Raw genomic sequence first — 19065 nt, 5'->3', positions numbered from 1 at the left:
TCAAGATTAATAAAACCCACAACAAATGCACTGTATAAGGATCCCTCCTGACAGTTCACATGCCCACAGCTATGGGAAAGGTAAGACAAAAGGACAGAAACCTGCAAGACTAATCCAATTAGCTAGCATTAATTTGTCTCAGAGTCTCTGTCCTTATTAACTCTTTTGGATAACAAAAACTTTGTTTCTGAATAGGTAATATTCTCTTCATACTGGAGAACCATAATTTCTTTCAGATAGAAGAGAAATCATTTTTTAAAAATCTTTTTGATTAAATCCACAATAAAGAACATGGTATTTAAAAGACACACCAAAGTTGCCCTTACCCCAAGATGTACACATTAAGATCACCTAACATAATTTTGGCAAAACAGATTCATCATTTTGTCTATCTTAATTTGTCTAAGATACAAATCTGTATTACTTGGAATCACAACTGTCAAATATTCCAAATAGATTTCTTTAAACTCCCTTCTTTCTCCCCTTCCCAAATTACCTGTAAGCAGTATTCACACTGGTAAGGCTTCTCTCCACTATGAGTTCTCTTGTGCCTTTCCATGTGATACTTCTGTATAAATCTCATGCCACATTCATCACATCGAAATGGTTTCTCGCCTAAGAATAAAAATGAAAAGAGAAAGTACTGTTTAAGAAAAAAAGTGGCGGCGGGGGAAGGGAGAAAACACAGCGCCATATAGTTTTACCCAATTACAAGGTATTACTTTGGTCTGAGAAGTAAACAAGCTATAGGTCTGACCACACACCAATAATTTTTCATATTGCTCATCACTCCAAACATGTTAAAAGAATCACACAAATATTGGGTACAAAATCAAATAAAAATAGAATACCCTGTCAAAAAAAGAAAACAATGTCCCAACATTCATAACAATCAGAACTATAAGAAAACAAATAATGTTGAATAAATTTCCCTTTTCATTCCAATATTTTGTTGCCAATACATACTTCAGAAATAGGAAAGTGAGAAAAATGGTAGACAAAAGCTCCTCAGATGAATTAGAAGGCTTTGTTTATGAAGAGAATGAATTTTGCATGCCCATCTGACTAACTTGTCTCTGTTTTATGCATATTAAAGTGTTGCTGTTATTATTTAATTTTTAAATAATTCCTTATTATTTCCTTTTTTAGCATCTTTGTAACAAGATAAAGTAAGTAAATTAAAACTAGGTATAGTCAGTTGCTGACTTAGAGCAATAAATATCCTGTCCATATATGTATTTAGCCAGTATGAAAGATAAATGAACCTCGGTCCCACATCCTGGTTCCCTAGCCCTTTCCAGAGAGAAAGTATCATCTGGCTAGCGCAATAACAGATTTATCTATACCAGGGATCTCCTTGAACCTGCTTTCTGTTCCTGGATGGAAAGCAAATAGTGTACAGATAAACTACATAAAACATTCTAACTGGGTAAAGAAATAAAGTCTGTCTGTGGTCAAAGAATAAAAGACACAAAAGAGGTAAGATAACTATGCCATAGTGGGAGGCAGCATCCTTCCAAATACCAGTTGCTGGAAACCATAGGAGAGAAGCGTCTTTTTGTACTCAGGTTCTGCTTGTGGGCTTCCTGCAGGCAACTGGTTGGCCACTCTGAAAACAGGATGCTGGACTAGATGGGCCACTAGCCTGATCCAGCAGGCTCTGGATGTGGTTCTGAAGTCTCCTTTATGTATTAAATTACTTGTTTTGTTAGCATTATTGATAAGTGTTGCAGCAATGGGTTAGAGAAACTTAACTGGGCTCCTTACTCTTAAAAAGACTAAAATAAATAAATAAAATAACTAATTAAAATTCAGCTTGCAGACAAAATATTAATTTATACCAGCAATTAATTCTTTATAAAGGCTCAGGCTATTTGTTACTTAATATCATAGCTTGTTCCATAATTTTGTTTTAAGACAAATAGCACTTAATATTAGGTTCCAATAACACATAAAACATCTTCATTTTTTATAACTTCCACTTCCTTTATCTATTGTTTCAGTCTATCAAACAGTTAGGCTAAAGTTACTTTTATTTAAGCCACTGATGTTAAATCCAAGGATTTCAGTTCACGTGGGGCTGCAGTTCTCAGAAAGTCAAAATGATTTTGTTTCTGCAGAAGCATCTTGTCTACCCTAGCCTCTGACACAGTCTAAAGCAGAACTTCAAATTCTCCCACAAATCTTTCTTGTTTCATAAATATTCTTCGGGCCACAGCATTATATGTTTCAAGTACTCAAACCCAACCGGCAAGCAGTACCACCTACATGGTTATAAACCAGATCAAGCCTACATATAAAATATCTTAAAATTATAAGACATTAAACTGACAATTACAAGAAACAGACCATCAAGCTCTTAGGCCCAGTTCAAACAGAAGATTAAACCATGGCTCATTTAGCTTAACTCTGGTTTGACTGCACATGCAAACCCAGCCAGGCTCATTAAACATGGTTTCTTTGAGACCAAGAAGCCAGGATGGAAAAGCACTGATTGAAATTGGGTTGTGAATCTCTTGTATTCAAGATTTTTTTTGTTATATCTGAACTCAGTATTTTGGTTTAATCTTAGTCTGTTGCATACCTCCATTCCTGTTGCCCATCTGGCTACAGAGACAAGATGGAAGAATTGCTAAATCTACCCCAACCCAAACTACAACTGTGTCACAATCACCCACCCCAACCTCAACTATATTAATAAAATGTATGCAAAGCAGATAACTCAAAAGGATGAACCAAGCCACAGATTCTAGTCACGTCACACATATGCATTGCCTGCTATGGAATTAAGAATGTAGAAGGCATTCTAGAAATATTTATCCAATTTTTAAAGTGGAATAAGGAAAATATCCTCAGAAACTAGTTCATAATGGAATAATTTCGGGGGGGGAAGTATTTCACAGAACATTTTCCATTGCTGAAGTTGCATTCCTTCATGAAATCAGTAACATTATGAATAGATACAATACCAATTAAATTGGGAAGTTTATATTCTGTTAATAATCATACAGTATAATACAAAAAGATAAATTCTGTATTAAAATAGTAATAACATTACTTCCAGTTTCTGATTTATTTATTCTGCCCATTTTCAGAAACATTTATTTTATTGCAGTTTTTATTTACATATTATGGGTTGTATCCAACCAAGTTGTCCTATTTGCACAAGGATTTTTGCTTACACAATAGAATTTCCCTTCCCTCTCCTCCTGTTATGCCCCCCCCCAATCTGTTTGGGTTTTCTCCCAACCCTCCGTAGTAGATTGAGGGTCATCAGAAGAGGAGGGGGAGGCGAAATTCTAGTGTGCAAGTGGAAGTCCTGCACTAATGGTCATCCCATGTAGTTTTAATTTTGCACATCATCTCAAGACTGTTGTGAGGTGGTATAAAAATCTCTTAATAAAATAAACAAATAGCGTAATTAATAATATATTAAAATTAGAGACAATTGCCACATGTCACCTCTTCTCCTGATGAATAAAAGGTAAAGATAGCAAATCCCCTCAGGATGCAGAAGGGAAATAAGCTCAGCAGCAAAGACAGTGCTTTCTAGCCTAGTGACATGCAGGGGTAGATGATGACTAGGCCAACTACGAGAACCAATCAGTGATATTTTCCCAGGGGAAAGCTTTGGAGTACTATATGCCTTCAAGAGAGTGTCTCACACCAAGTGCTACTTGAGGTTCTGTACTACCACAGTAGTTTTCCGTTGCCTAAGGTAGATAAACCGCCTTGGGCTCCTGCCAGGAGGAAGGGCGGGATATAAATATAATAATAATAATAATAATAATAATAATAATGATGATGATGATGATGATGATGATGATGATGGAGCTTTTCAATCTATTTGGGGGGGCACATTATAAATTCTCCTGTTCAGAATAAAACAACTGTATGAACTGCAGAATTGTTGGTTTCTATAGCCCCACTCCAGGTCACAAGATACCAGTAGAACATTTCACACTTTCATTTTGGTTCTTTAATGAAAGTGTTTTCTTAAACCAATTAGCATTATCTGGAGAGATTTGGCACTTTGCAAAGCACGCACACAAACTTTTCAACAGTTAAAAAACAGAATTCACAGGAAGCAAGGAAGAAAATGAGCAAGACTGAACCATCAACTTTGACACATAGCTTTTAGTCTAAAGGTCAGTTTTAACGTAATTCCTAAATTTTCTGCTTCAATTATTGTGTGAGCTTCAAGTTGTGATTTATGGAGGATGGGCTTTCAAAAGAAATCTCCATGATAGCAAAGAAACATATGCCATTTGTCCTCTCCAAGGTTCATAAAACCCAGGAAATTAAAGCTACTGGCTATTTATAATCACGTCTTCCAAGAAGTGAAGAGTAAATTCCAATTTTTTAAAATGAAAACCAAGGATGAGTTGTTTTCTATGTGATTTTTCTGTCTAAAATGAAGTTAACCCATAGACACACACACTCAAATGTGTTTTGAGGTATTCGTGAAGGCTCCAGGATTTTAAAACCAACAGAACTTGGAAAGCTCTGGACAAATATGACTATCAAACAAAGCCTAAGTGTATCTGAGAGACAAGATATCTAAAGGCCAAAATATTCCAATTGTAGTGGAGTCCCTTAACAGAGGACAACATTCTAGAACACGAGTGGACTGACTTCAGACCAGTGTGATCTGTTTTTTAAAAGATACTAGCATCACATGATTCACCAATATATTCTACACTTGCAAAGTAAGAAGGCTTTCCCAAAATTTCTTCATAGGTAGGGCATAAGTAATCTCTGTTAAACGATCCCTGAGAATCCAGTTCTTACTTAAGAACGTAAGAAGTGTCTTTCAGGATGAGATCAAATCCCATGAATCCCAGCAACTAGAAGTTGCTAGGTTGTCCTCCAATCTCACCAGAGTTCCACCAGTGGATGACAGTCTATTAAAAATGTAGTGGCTAGCAATGGATCATCCACTGCTAGCTACACCTAATAAAAAAGGACACAAGGCTCACAGATCATCTGTTCTAGAGAGGTAGAAAAGGAAACTTTTCAAAACATTCCTCAATGTTCTGGCCACTAATACAGAACAAAAGAGAAAAAGAAGAAGAAATCATGATTTCTCCATGATTTCATCTCTTGGCTCTCTTCTATCTTATGCATAGATATGACTGTATGTTCAGAAAGAGAGGAAGATAAAACCCTAAAGGACTTGAATGCTAGGAATTAGTGGAACTAGTGAAGAGTCAGTCTTTAATTGTTTTTCCTATTTACACCAGATCCCAAACCACATCACCAACATATCAGATGTCATTTTAAGAGAGAGATCATAACTCAATGGCAAAACATCTTCAGATTTTTTATATTGTTTTTTTAGGGTCAGGTAGCAGGTGATGCGAAAATTCTGTGCCTAGGCCTCTGCAGAGCTAATGCCAGTCAGATAGAGTGTCAAATTATTACACATTATATGGAATTTGGTATAATTTTCCCATACTTTTTAAAAAATGAAAAGCAGCTTCTGGAGGCTACAAATGAGCAAAAGAAAGGTAAGGGGAAAGAGATTACCCTGCCAGCTCTTTTTCATCCTAACATCTCCCCCATTCTGTTTTCCCTAATGAAACAGATCCCCATATTTTGTCCCTTGCAGAGAGAAAATTAGTTTGAGGGGACTATTTAAAATGAAAACGTCTGCAGGAAAAGGATTAATGTTCCTCCTCCACACCTCCCTGTCCTTTGCTTCTGAATGTATCTTACAGTGATGACTCATTTAAAGATAAACAGTGAGGAATGTTACATATCTTTATAAAGTGTAGTTTGGATAACAGACTCTGGAATTACAGCTCTCTTTTCTTTTTAAAGCATGTTTCTAATCCTTAACTTTCCCTTCCAAACTCCCAGTGCTCTATCACAAATTATCAATCTCATGAATCCTGGATCTAGTCCCTTTGAATCCCACCTTTGCTCCCATGCAGAAGTCTTCCATTCTTCTCCAGTGTCATACTTTATCGTTAAAAAGTGATGATAAATTGTGCAAATTAACCTAATGCATGCATTTAAAAAATATAATCCGCATGAGTTATCTGAGTGAGTCTAACTGATTTTCATGGATAACACTAAGAATACAATTTAATCAAACTTGCCTCGCTTCTGAATGTTTCTAATGTGTTGGAAGAGAACTATTTCTATGTTAAACAGACACTCTAGTCATTTCATTCAATTTACAGGTGTACTCAGTGCAAAATACGCAAGCATCAATTGTGAAAACAGGTTTAGAATTATTTTGTTTTTAAACTGAATTCATTTCTTTCTGTGCCCAGAACATATGCAACAGAACATCATTTAACTCAACTGAAAGCAACAATGCTGAAGGATAGCAACAGAAAGAAGCCCAGGAGCAGAGAAAAATACATGTCTTGGAAGAATTGAGAAGTAAAAGCCAAAGTACAAATCCAAATACCACTATGGCTAGTCTGATGGCAAGCATGGATATAGACATTCTTAGAATACCAGAGCATTTGTGCAATTTTCTATTGTGTTTTGGTTTCTCAAGGTTTACATACGCACACATACATGAACATAAGTAGTTTGAACACATATGAAACATTTTACCAAGCAACACTCAGCTTATTTGCAAGCTCTACTTTTCTGAAATATAGGCTGAAACTTGGCATCTAGTCCAAAAAAGACTACATTTCTAAATATTTACAGAGGTAATTAAAAGTCATGCACCAAAATGCCAAAAACCCAGTAAAGCCAAGTCTTTTTACAGAATGTGATTTTCCAGAAGTAGAATTTTAAAACAAACCAATATAAGGTAACTATTCTGCTTTAACTTTGGGTCTCATGTTTTCCATTTGTCTTTTGCTAAAGCTCTTACTATAATTTTCTGTATGTAATTAAAAAAAAAAACAGGGTTAAAATACCTAGGGGGTCAGGCATTTTGGCCATAATAGTTCTGGAAGTACTCCTGTTTACCACTTATCCAAAAATAAATATATTTTCTCTCAAGCTTTGCTCACATCAACTATCAGTAGCTTTTTAGGGGCGGGGGAGGCAAAAAGCAAGGCTAAAGCACACACCAAAATCCTTTTCTATAGCTCCTTGAAGTACATTTTAAAATAGAAGCTGCTTAATCACCCAATACTTGGCAATGTCTCGGAAACAGTTGTTTAAGCACACTAGTAAAAAGACATGCAAGTTAGTATACTCACCAGTATGAATCTTCTCATGTCTCTGTAGCAGGTACTTCTGTATGAAACGCATCTCGCACTGACTGCACTGAAATGGTTTTTCACCTTAAACAATATAATTCCACATCTGTAAGTTAAAAGCTACAAACATTTATTTCTAACAAATTCTGCTGAGAAATAAAATAGTTGACTATTGGAATCCAGATATGAATTAATTCCAACATATTTTAGTACAAAAAAATCTTTCTAAACTATCTGAATTAAAAACAAAAAAGGAAAAAAGCTATTCAGTGAGCCTGCTACTAACAGAGGAATGCAACTCATGAGAAAAAATCAGGTAGGATGCTGTAATCTGAGGCATTGTAAAACTCTTTCATCTGTCCAAACTAGAGTTCCTTCATTAGTCAAATAAGAATGCAGAGACTATTTTATTAAGACGACAAAATTAGAAACTGGGTGAATTATCAACCCATTACAAAGCAGCACAGTAAATCTTGAATAAGTACACTAATTCTTTTCCGGTATTTTTTGACACTTTGGTGCATGGAATACTTAAGCTGAGATGCCACATTTCCTGTACTTTGGAATCTCAAGAATGCATCATTTTTCATTATTCAGTGCATTATTTAAAATCCAACAATTCTTTAGATAACAGGAAAGACAACTTGAATTCAAACAGTACCTGTATGAATGAAGACATGCCTTTGTAAATGGTAGTTGGTTCTAAAGGCAGCATTGCAATGCTCACAAATGTGAGATTTGGTAGTCTTCAGACCAAGTGATCCATCCTCATTTATTGTAAGGATCTATTTTTAAAACGGCAAAATTCAATCTCACATTAATTTTATTAGATCCAAATGAATACATAACAGAGAAAATCAAGTGCTTTTATATAAAACCATAATGCAACATAGCAATAGAGACTAGACATTTATGAACATCAATTATTTTCTTAGACGATCTAATAGAACCATATCTTTTCAAGATTTGTGATATATATGAACAAGTAATACATCCAATCAAATGCTAAAATGCTTATTCTCAAAAAAACAAAAGTCAGGACATTCTTGATCCTGCTGTAACATACCTGGATGTGTTTGAATGTCACATAAAACCATGGTTTACTATGACATGAGCAAGCCTAACCTCCTCACAGGTTTGCCTGCTCCCCCCTCTTCCTTTAACATGGCAGAGAGAAGAGATTCAGAAACATTTGTTTCTGCTGTTAGTTAACTGTGGTTTCCTGTGCCATCAAACCAGGAACTGTTGTTTCACACTAACTATGCTCAGTTTCAGAAACGGCCGATTTCAAACCATGGGTTATGAAGTTGGCTTATTTTGAAACAAAACATAGTTAGTATTAAACCACAAATCCCTATTCAGAAAACACAGGAAGCTGCAGTTAACTAAAAGCAGAAGTGGAAGCTTCTTGGCTGTGCCACAGGAGAAAAGAAAGAAAGGGGAGCAGACATAACTGACATCATGCTAGATCATGGGTCAGAGTGACGTCCAAAGAAGGACACTATTTCCACAAATGATGGCACTATAAATCAAACTTCCCAATGTGTGATTATATCCTGAGTATGCTTTAATCTACTCAGCTACGCTTAGGAAAGAGCAGACAGCAATATAAACTATACAGATGTTACCAAATATAGAGGCAATCATGATTTAACCATTTTATTTATCAAAGTACATTCAACAACTGTATTTTTTCTTTTTTTGGTACAAGCATATTTTGTGACAAAAGCCGTAGTTTGGTAATTTTACTTGCATGTGTTAGTTAAATTATAAATGTGTACTTTATGTCTTCTGTCTCAGCAGAAGATTAAGAATAACCTTAAACTGTGTCAGTCTTAAATATCCATTACAGTGCCCTGATTCACACATCACACTAAACCAAGCTATGTCTTAGCACAACACAGAAGCACACTTCACTCCTCCCTAGTTTGGCTTCGTGTGTCATTGAAATCCAGCGCTGTGGTTTAGCTCTCTCCAGGCTAATCATGAGCTGTAACCAAGGTTTGTCCTATGGTTTATGGTTCCATGTTTCTCCAGGAAAACTAAATGACTAGCCTGAGTTTGGACAACATGCTAAGCCAAACTATGGCTTCGCTCAGTGTGGTGCAGAGCAAAACATCCAAAGCGGAACAAAGTGACGCAATCGCCTTTCCTAGACCCACACACTCACATTCATGCAGCCATTGTGGGGCTTAGAGTGATATGTGAGCCACGCCAATGTATGACACTGTTTAATAGATACTACACAAGTTAAGGATATTTTAATATTATACTGTTATTTTTAATAAATCTGTTTTGTACAATTGTGCCCCTAAAACTTCAAGACAAATAATCTGGTAGCTGCTTTAAATACACCCACGACCTTTTTTACTCCCCCGCCCCTCCCGTCAGTTGCAAACCCACCCTTCCAGCTATAGCACAATCTGTGTTTGTTCCCTCCATGTTAAAAGCCGCTTGCCATGTGGTATGGAGCCCTGCTGTTCAAGAAACACAAGACTAGAGCCCCTTTAGCTCATTTTAAATTAGAAGCCTAAGAATGAAAGGCAATCACTTAATTTCAGGTACATGCAATAATTTTCCATACTAATATACCTATCTGATTAAAAACACAATTGTTAAAAATCTATGATATTTAATCTATTCCAAAATTATTATTTATCTAAACAGTCTTAGTAATTGGTAGGTGGTCCTTCATACTCATCCAAAAATATTAGAAGGAGCTGCCTGGGGAAACAGATGTTAAAGTATGCCAAATATTAATGCTGTGTAAAGAAGTTCAAAGAAACAAGCTATGAATATTTTTTGTTTGCTGTGGGATTACAGTTAGGTAGCTGAATCTATAGTTTCCAAATACTATCCAGTTACAAGATCATGGAAAATCATCAGTTGCCTTCAAGGTTCAAATTAATTGTCTTACCTTTGCTGGTGAACGCTGTTTCCTTTTCTTCTTCTTTTGCATATCTAAACCATCTCGTATTAGCTTTTTGTCTCTTTTCTGCTGTTCTGCTACATCAGTAAAGGTAATTTCTTGTTTCACGCTGATCTGCTAAGATACCAAGTCCCAGCATCAGATAACACATAAATTACATGTAAGAGATGTTCTGATAAGCTCTTTAAAAAAACGGCAATATATTTGGAATTATTTTACACCCTTTTTGTTATACTGTTTTTCAAAGAGGAGAAGAAGACTACTTTAAAATTTCCTGTTTGTGGTGAGTATTCTAATATGGTCCTCCTTTCATACATTCAAATACAGAGATTTGGATTACACGTCACATATAATTTATTATTTAACACAGAAATTTCCCCAGACAAAAACACTTTAATTTCTCATTCATGTTGTAGTACCATGCAGGGATGCTATTATTATTGCCATACAGTGGGAATGAAGTCTAGGAACAGATGCCTTCCCAAGGACACAAATTAAAACTATGGTTAAGTTGGCATTTGAATCATTTTTCCCTGTTCTAAATCAACCCCCCATTTTTGACAACGAATCAAACAACAACTATAATAATTTCAAACCTTACTTTAAATTCCAGTGTTACCTGCTGTGAATCAAACATTAGTTGCTACCAGTAGAACAAATAACTACCATGATAATGTCAAACCTATCTGAAGGGCCAACCAAGATGTGACAGCAGCTGCCCCAATCATGTAGAAAGAAGAGGGGTGTGTGTGTGATTTTAACAACCAAAGAGGCAGAACCTTTCCTTACCCAAAAACATACTTCCCTGCTTTCCCTCACTCTTTTCACAGCCAAGGTCAGTGGGGCTTGGCTGGGAACAAAAGTTCTTGGAGAGAGAAGCTGCAGGGAAGTAACCACAAGAAAGTTGCTGTTGGTTTTAAAATCAGACATGCACCTAACTGCCTCATTCTGTGTGATTAGGGCTGCTCTATGTTTCTATAGACACAGCTGCTGCCATTTCTGTTTTCTCTCGTAAGTTTGCTAACTGAAATTTCAGTCATGAGATGCTGGTAAAGAATCAATGGGCTCAGCTTCTAATTCACAGTTTAAGTCAATCTCTGATTTCCATCATCGTGAAAAAAAATCAGATAAAATAAGCAAAGGGATTTTTTTTGGGGGGGGGGGTCTAAAAAAGCTCCAATTGTGTTTCTCAAAGTAATGAAGTACTTTTGGTTTTCATAGGATTACTCCTGCCATATTTTTTAAAGGAGACATTTGGATAGAATTTCCTCAACTCTTAAATGCAAATCCTGCTAAACAAATTACTTACAGGGACATTGACTGCATACTGAAGACCTTGAGGAAGTCTGTCTTGTCCCTCTATCTCATCATCATTTTTCACCGTCTCTTCATGGACCATGAGTTCATCGTGTGGGATCATTTCTTGCTGTCGAAGTTCACTTTCTTGTAGCACTTCATCTGCAGAAAGAATTTCCTGATGTGCCATAGCCCGGTCTTGAAGCACTGCTTCTTGCCGTTCCACAGAAACTGCCGACTGGTCAGATGCGGCACCCATTCCAACCATATCCCTGGATGACTGCATTTGCTCTATGCTACCACATTTAAGAAACAATCCTCCCAGCTTATCTTCAATGTTCATTCTTAAGTGCAATAACCTACACAACAAAAAACTGAATTAGCAACATGTGCAGAGTATTTAAAAGCACACTCAAGCTTCACAGACTGACTATGCTATTGAAAATATTAGGATACTTCTTGAATAAATACACATACATGGGAAATGCAAGACATGGTGTTCATCTTCTAGAGGTTAGGGTAGGAGTGGTCCTTTTTATTCTTGTTGATGGATGAACACTTAGTATTTTAAATCTTTTTTTGTATTCTCTGATATTTTGAGATTTTAAATCGTTGATATGTTCTATATTTCAGATGTTAAGGGTCTCCCTTTCATTTTAACTGGAAAAGAGAGTTTCCTGAATCAGTCAAAGGATGAAGAATATGCCTCATAACAAAATCAGCAATGGGTTCAATTGGTTTAATTATTAAAAAGTTAGACAAACAATAAGAGAATTGCACTTAAATACATTTGCTGAAAAAAGCCACAATCTCCTTGGTCCTTATTGTCACTGGTTTTAAGAAATTTGGGCTAGGCAGAGGTCTTACTGCAGACTTAAGACGAAATCCAACTTGTATTTATGCCAGGTTGAGTGGAGTTGGATGTGGCAGACCCCCGGCTGAGCCTGTAGGGTTCCAGCTTTGCTGGGCTCTACCAGCAGAATCCCCTTGCCCCAGCTCAGCCACAGTGCAACTGGGACCCTGCCAGCTTAGCTGGAGGTCCACCAGAGAAACCCAGCCCAGTGGAAGCTGGCATAAAGCTGAAAAAGGGGTGTTCTGGGGCATGTCAGAGGAGAGGCCACAGGGGAATGTATGCAACATCCAACTCCCATTTGGAGCACTCCTGCGGGTCCCAATCCAGGCCAAAGTTACACTGAGAAAAATGTCGGTCAAAGAAAATAATTATAATGGAAGTCAATGGAGAGCGCTTACTTGCCGGTAAGGGTATTCGTGAGAGCCGGCTTTTTCTTTTCCGTTCATGCGTGTAGCTCCCGGCTGAGTTCCATTGTCCCAGTGACTTCCCAACAGCAAATGGATGCCACAGAGCTTCCCGCCAGCTCCTCCTCTGCCAGCTTCCCCTGAATTGGATTGCTCTACCCATCCCACTGCCACATCATCAAAAACCTAGTAAGAACTTCAAGACTACCTGTCATGTAAAGCGATTAACCAAAGCAAGTCTGTGTTATCTTTGTCTATGTATATTGCTCATAACTACACAGGACCATCCAATATGGCTACAAGTGTAGATCAACATCTAATATATGGCTACACATATGGCAGAAAGCCAGCAAACAACTATACTTCCCAGGAATATTTTACAGTAACGCTCTGCCAAAGCAAGGCACATCTCATGTTTACATGGCACAAAGAGAAGGCAAGACCACATAATTCAAATTGGAATTGATTTTTAAAAATATATTAAAATTTTAAAAAATTAAAATATGTAAAAATATATTTAAAAACTGTAAGACACAGATAGATATAGCCATCTTTAACATAGGCAAATTATTTCATGCAGAATAAAACAACTTTATTTAAAGAAATATTTCACTGAAACTTCAAAAATAATGGAATTCTTCAGATCAGCCAGAAAACTGGACTATATCTACAAAACAATGCATTACGAAAACAAACTTACCCTTGACAAAATACCTGATATTATACACCATGTTCTAACTTTGATAAGTTAAAATCTCTCTGAAACAAAATAGTGACTCTTAAGACAAAACCTTTTCCTAGTTCTCAAAAAATATATTCAAATTTCTTATGTAATCCTACTGTTTATTATTCTCTTAAAAATAGTTTTTTTAAGAAAGTATATCTCCATTAATACAATAACTGCCCCAAATTCCTTAAATCCTATTTCTACCTTATAAATAAAATGGTTATATACTTTTATAAAAAACATATATGTTTTACAAACTAGGTCCTGAAAAAGTACAACAGGGAATGGACTCACCTTTCTTAACATACAATAAAAATGTAAGACTCTTGTCACTCTGAAGTTTGCTTGGCCACAGACAGGTGGTGTTGAGAACTACAGTATAACTAGAGGCAGTGGATGGGTGGCCCAAGGAAGCCACCGATGGATAGCCAGAACAGGCTGCAGCAGCCCCCCAACTCTGCTGGCTCCTCTGCCTGCCAGCTCTGATCCAAAGCCCTAGGCTGGCCAGGGCCGCTACTGGCCACCTTCATCTGCCCTGGCCAGCTTGGGGATCCGCTGTTTCTGCTGCTGCGAACACCAGTTGGGATGAGGAGCCAGAGTGGATAAGGCAGCAGCAAAGGCAGATTCCCAGGCCGGCCGGCTGGTGCTTCTAACCTCTTTCCTGCGCTGCTCCTCCTGCAGGCCCAACTCTTCATCCCACTTGGCTGTGGTGGTGGCATAAAATGGATGGGGGGGAAGTCTAAGGGGGAGTGGGGGGAGTTGGTGAGGTCTAAGGGGGGGCTGATGAGGGAGGATAGGCAGGGCTGACAAGCAAAGCAAGCAGGGACTCAGCCCCTAGGTCTGATATGTTTTTCACTCTGTAAAAATATATTTTAAGTAATATGTAAAAAATGCAAAGTTCAGTTTGTTCCTATTCTTGCAGAAGTATTCAAGCTCCTGCAAGTTGGCCCATGGAACTTGCATAGTTTCAACCTCTGCTACTCTGATCTTCTCTATTGTAACATAGCAGCTAGTTGCAATGTGCTTCACATAATTTTTCATAATGGTTTCTGGCTATTTAGGGAAAATATAAAAACAACTAGATTCAAGTCAAAAGTTACAGAAATCTGAATTATATATTATAAGATTTTCCAGTATCTATTTAAGATCATTTTGAGTTATTTAAGTCCTCGAGATTCCAACTGATCTGCTCTAAGTCTGGATCCAACCCCATGTCTTGTTCAAAAACAGTAGAGTTGACAATAGTCAGGAAGAATTTATGAGGACTATAAAGTGTCACAACTCTCATATCATTACTACTGGCCGAACAGAAATGCATGTGAGATTTCTTCAAAAACAAATATTTAGAAAGTGTAATTAACAAAGTTATACTTGCTTTGTACCTTTTGTTCATTGCAATTTTTTTTCACCAGCCAGCAATCTTTTCTCCCTTTCCTTCAGTAATATACAGTTATCAAATATGTTATTGGAGTTTCCAACTGAAGCTATAGTTCCTTCTATGTGACATTTTTTATTTTAATATGGTAAGAGTGTTTTAATTTTTAATTTTACTTTTTATTGATTTTCCATAAGCTGTGTATTAAAGAGTGATTTAATTTTTGACCCTATCCAGCACTGATGAGAAAATGTTCAGGACAGAATGCTGCTTCATTCAAATAGGTACTTTATGTGCTATAAGAAGAATTAGGTCTACATTCCAAACCTAAACCTTGGAAATTAGTTCTACGGAAATAAATGGAACATATTCATCAGCAAATCAGGTCACCAATGTAAGTAGTGCTGTTGAGAGGCTCAGTCTAAGGGTGGTTTTCAAGGGCTTTCAAGACTATAAACTGGACATTACAGTAGATAAGGCTAGTGTGGGGGTTTGCTATGCTCTGCAGGCTGCCATTAATGGGTAGTTTTCAACACTAGTCCTGCTCAAAGTAGACCAATTGCAGTTAACAGGCATGATTAACTTGGGTTCATTAATTTCCATGGGTCTGAGTAGGACTTAGCTGACTACAACCCTATATTTGTTATTAAATAAAATGATATAATAGTCAACAGATCAGACACTTGTCTCAAGTTTTATATAGAACATGTCTCAAAGTGTAAATACTGCAATACTGAAAGATGAACAAAGCATAATAAAAATAAAATCTACAAAATATAACTCCCAAATCAATCTATATTCTAATTTACTTTTGGCATGAGCACCTAGTGAAAACATAATCTGATCTGATAAAAAATGAATACATTACTGCTGCATCTTATTAATGAATGTAATAACTGATAATATGCCATGCATTAATGAATTTCTAATAACAACAAAATACTTCGTGCATATATGGGGTATATCCCATTCCATGTAACTTTCATCAAGAGAATAGGAAACTTCTGTACACATTGAACTCCAGGTGCATAAAATTACAGCCAAGAATATTCCCTAGTCCATTTTCTTGAACTTTACACGCAAAACAAAAATGTAGCACTGCAAGAAAGGATAAGAAAAATTCTTCTATTACATTCAAGACTTTTCAGAAGTATGTCACTAAAATTCCTACACAGACCAGTATCTTTTAGGAGCATTTTCCCTTCTGCAGAAACTTCAAAGGGGCTCCCTAAAACCACATATCAGCTGATCAGTGGTTACAGCAACCTCCTTTGAACTTTGAAAGGTGTCAATCAACTGATGGCATTTTGACGTCAATGGCTGGTCCTGCCCACATGTCAGAGTTGGCCCATGGGGGTTGAGGGAGATAAGGATCTGGCCCACAAGCTAGATTCAGTTCCCCACATGTGCTTAAAGAGTTTATTCAAAGATACATTGCTCAATGAATGAAAAAATAAAGTCATGGTGAAAAAAGAACTTATATTTGGTTTTATATACATCCTCATTAAACCATAGCACTATGTTGTAAATTGACTTGGTCCTATTGTTTTCCATGGGTTGTATTCAACTAAGTCCTATGCAGAGTAGACCTATTGAATTAATGAACCTGTTAGTCATGTCTATTAACTTCAATAGGTCTACTATGAATAGGAGTAGCACTGAATACCACCCAATAGAATTAAATGACTTGATATACACTAGCATCACAGCTCATTTGTGTAAACTAAACAAGCAAACCAAATGGATGGAGGCAACTGTTCAGTCTGATATGCAATAATGAATTGCAAATGTTACTTATTAGTTTAGCATATTTATTCAAGTAAACATTATTAATACATTTATTTCTATTTCACACCTACCTTTCGAAAGCTTGGGAATAATAAAACTAGTAACAGAAAATGCCCACTAAATATAAAAAGCATATAGAGATAGATATATACAGCCAGGTCTAAGCAAGGTCTTATGGTTCTTCAGAAAAATGTTCTAGGCTTGAAATCTTATGAGCCTCTAAAGAAGAGATTATCATAATTTTGGGGCAGCCCTTTGCTTTCAACTTGGCAGAGGCGTAATATAGTAAAGAGGTCACTCTCTTAAAGTTTGGAACAGAACTTGAGAAACTGAGAGCAAGTTTTTAAGGTACAGGCTTTAGAGGTAATATGCTGTGCTCCATTTCAGCAAAAGAAAACAATGAACACTTAAAAGTGAAACTGCCAAACAGAGAATGGGAACACTAATACTTCTAAGAGTCTGATACTCTGCTATGTGGAGGTAGCAAGAGCCAATGCTAGTTCCACTGTTGACTGTGAGCTAGACTCACATCCTGTGCCAAAGTACTAACAGCCACTGGCATTGCCACGCAAGCACAGGAAAAAATCCCCTGCACATCACAGAAGCACTGCACAGTTAGATTTTCATGGTAGGAAGAGAAGTCTCTACAAAGAATCCATGGTGTTTCTAACACTGGTACAGCCTTGTGCCAGCAATTAACTCCAAGTAAGAGGGATGTTCCCTTCCATTTGGAGGTGGAACCAATTCATCCAGTTCTGCTCCACTTGATTTGCACTACAAGTCATGGTAGCTTTTGTGGTGCAAGATTTTGCTATCACAGTAACAGGAGAGACAGGATAAAGATCGCAATTTGAGAATTTCTACAGTTGCATTTAGGCAAATTTGACGACTGAAGCAATTTCATTTTACTCTATAGCATTAGTGAAGCAGAAAGTTCAAATCTTTCAATATAGCAATTCAGAGCTGAGCAATAGAACCACAATATAATAGCTTGTCTTGTGCCACAGAAACACTGGGGCTCTGCAGATCTGCACATTTTAAATCTGTAATGCACAGGCAGTCAACGTAGTATCCTCCAAATGTTGTTGGATTACAATTCCTATCTTCCCTGACCACTTGGCCATTCTGGCTGGCTATGACGGGTGTTGTAGTTCACAAAACATAATAATATGTTTTCTAAAAGATCTTTTTTATTAATTATTATATTTGTTTTGTACATTGCTTCAAGGTTCTTTTGAATATAAAGCAATTTAAGAAATTTTCAAAATAAAATAAGTAGCCATCTGGAGGACACCATGTTGGCTACTGCTGCTGTAATGTTTCAAACATTATTGGTCTAAACCTGAAATTATTATTTCTCTTTGTCCTTTATTGATTTAAAATTGGCTTTCTTTATACTGAATTCAAGGTAGGAGGTGTCTGTCCCTAAATGGGAGGAAGTGGGGCTGGTTCCTGCAGAAATAGAGGACATTTACTCCTGCCTTTACTATCCAGTGACACCACAATGCAATAGAAAGTTTACACATACATAGGGCATTTTTGCCTTAATGGAATACTTGACCAGGGGCATATCAATTGACCAGAATTACAAGCAGGGTCTCTAGACTTAACTGGCAGTCCTCATAATCCCATGCAAGAAGCTACTGGACATTCTTCTCCACACCATAATAATCCAATGGTTTCAGCCTGCTTGAGCAACAGACTTCTGCTTACACAATAGGGCTTCATACTCTCCTCCCTCTACAGTTCTCTGTAATCCCCCCCCCTCAAAAAAGCAAATCTGCTCTGGAGCAGACTGGAGAATGCTTGCGGGGGGGGGAAGGAAAAGGGGAAGTCCTGACACATCCCTGGTGCGACGTTGGATATCCCCCATACTAAATATCATACAAGTGTGGGACAAGTGAAGCACTGGTGAAACAGCAACAGGACAGTCATGAAGCCAAGGGATCAAATGGGTCACTTCATGGGAGCCAAACATGTAAGTTATTGTGCTCACCCATCAGCTCATTGGATCAGGTGCAAAGTCCCACTAAGGCTTCATTTTATTTTTGTTAACCTCTTCAGATTTATTGAGCAGAATTGCAGAATGGGTTGGGGTATTACTTTTTATTTGAGGTAATAACCAAGACAGATAACAGTACTAATGGTGCTGATGGGTTGGGGGGACAGTTATACATTTTATAAGTCTCTCTCTGTTGGGTAACAGCCAAAAAACTACAGATGGAGGAGATGCTTTGAGAAAAGCGAGTATCTATGGCTGTACTAGAATATAATAATTCCTCTGTGAGCTCACTTGCTATTTTAAGGATAACTGGGTTTCTCCCACACAGCTACTATTTGTGTATTTGATATTTTATATAAAAGTTATGTACAACACCTCTAAAGCAGGTAAGCAACTATTAGGAAATCTGGTTGCCTTGGGTAACAAAAAGAAAGAAGGGTGAGAACATTAATTGGAATTCAGAGGTTCTCGTCATTAAGTTGGCTTGGGTTTCCTGCTTGAGTCATCTGGAATTAG

General features: G+C 37.1%; 1 protein-coding gene across 7 annotated transcripts in view; it reads right to left on the bottom strand.

Annotated features, from left to right (window-relative positions):
- ZNF148 (zinc finger protein 148) overlaps nucleotides 1-19065 on the bottom strand; it is a 33377-nt gene that overhangs the window by 9050 nt on the left and 5262 nt on the right. For 3 of the 7 annotated variants that reach the window (XM_061609033.1, XM_061609032.1, XM_061609028.1), the window contains 5 exons: nucleotides 11414-11759; nucleotides 10093-10221; nucleotides 7837-7960; nucleotides 7176-7259; nucleotides 497-615 (listed from right to left, as the gene is read on the bottom strand). In XM_061609033.1, the coding sequence (XP_061465017.1) occupies nucleotides 497-615; nucleotides 7176-7259; nucleotides 7837-7960; nucleotides 10093-10221; nucleotides 11414-11743 (786 nt within the window). In that variant the 5' untranslated portion in view covers nucleotides 11744-11759. Of the gene's footprint in view, nucleotides 1-496; nucleotides 616-7175; nucleotides 7260-7836; nucleotides 7961-10092; nucleotides 10222-11413; nucleotides 11760-11877; nucleotides 12061-19065 lie in introns of all 7 variants that reach the window. The other 4 variants (XM_061609030.1, XM_061609031.1, XM_061609034.1 and 1 more) reach the window with 3 other exon arrangements.

This window comes from Rhineura floridana, chromosome 2 (genome assembly GCF_030035675.1).
Source record: "Rhineura floridana isolate rRhiFlo1 chromosome 2, rRhiFlo1.hap2, whole genome shotgun sequence".
NCBI classification, from domain to species: domain Eukaryota; kingdom Metazoa; phylum Chordata; class Lepidosauria; order Squamata; family Rhineuridae; genus Rhineura; species Rhineura floridana.
This window is presented reverse-complemented; position numbering and strand designations above follow the sequence as displayed.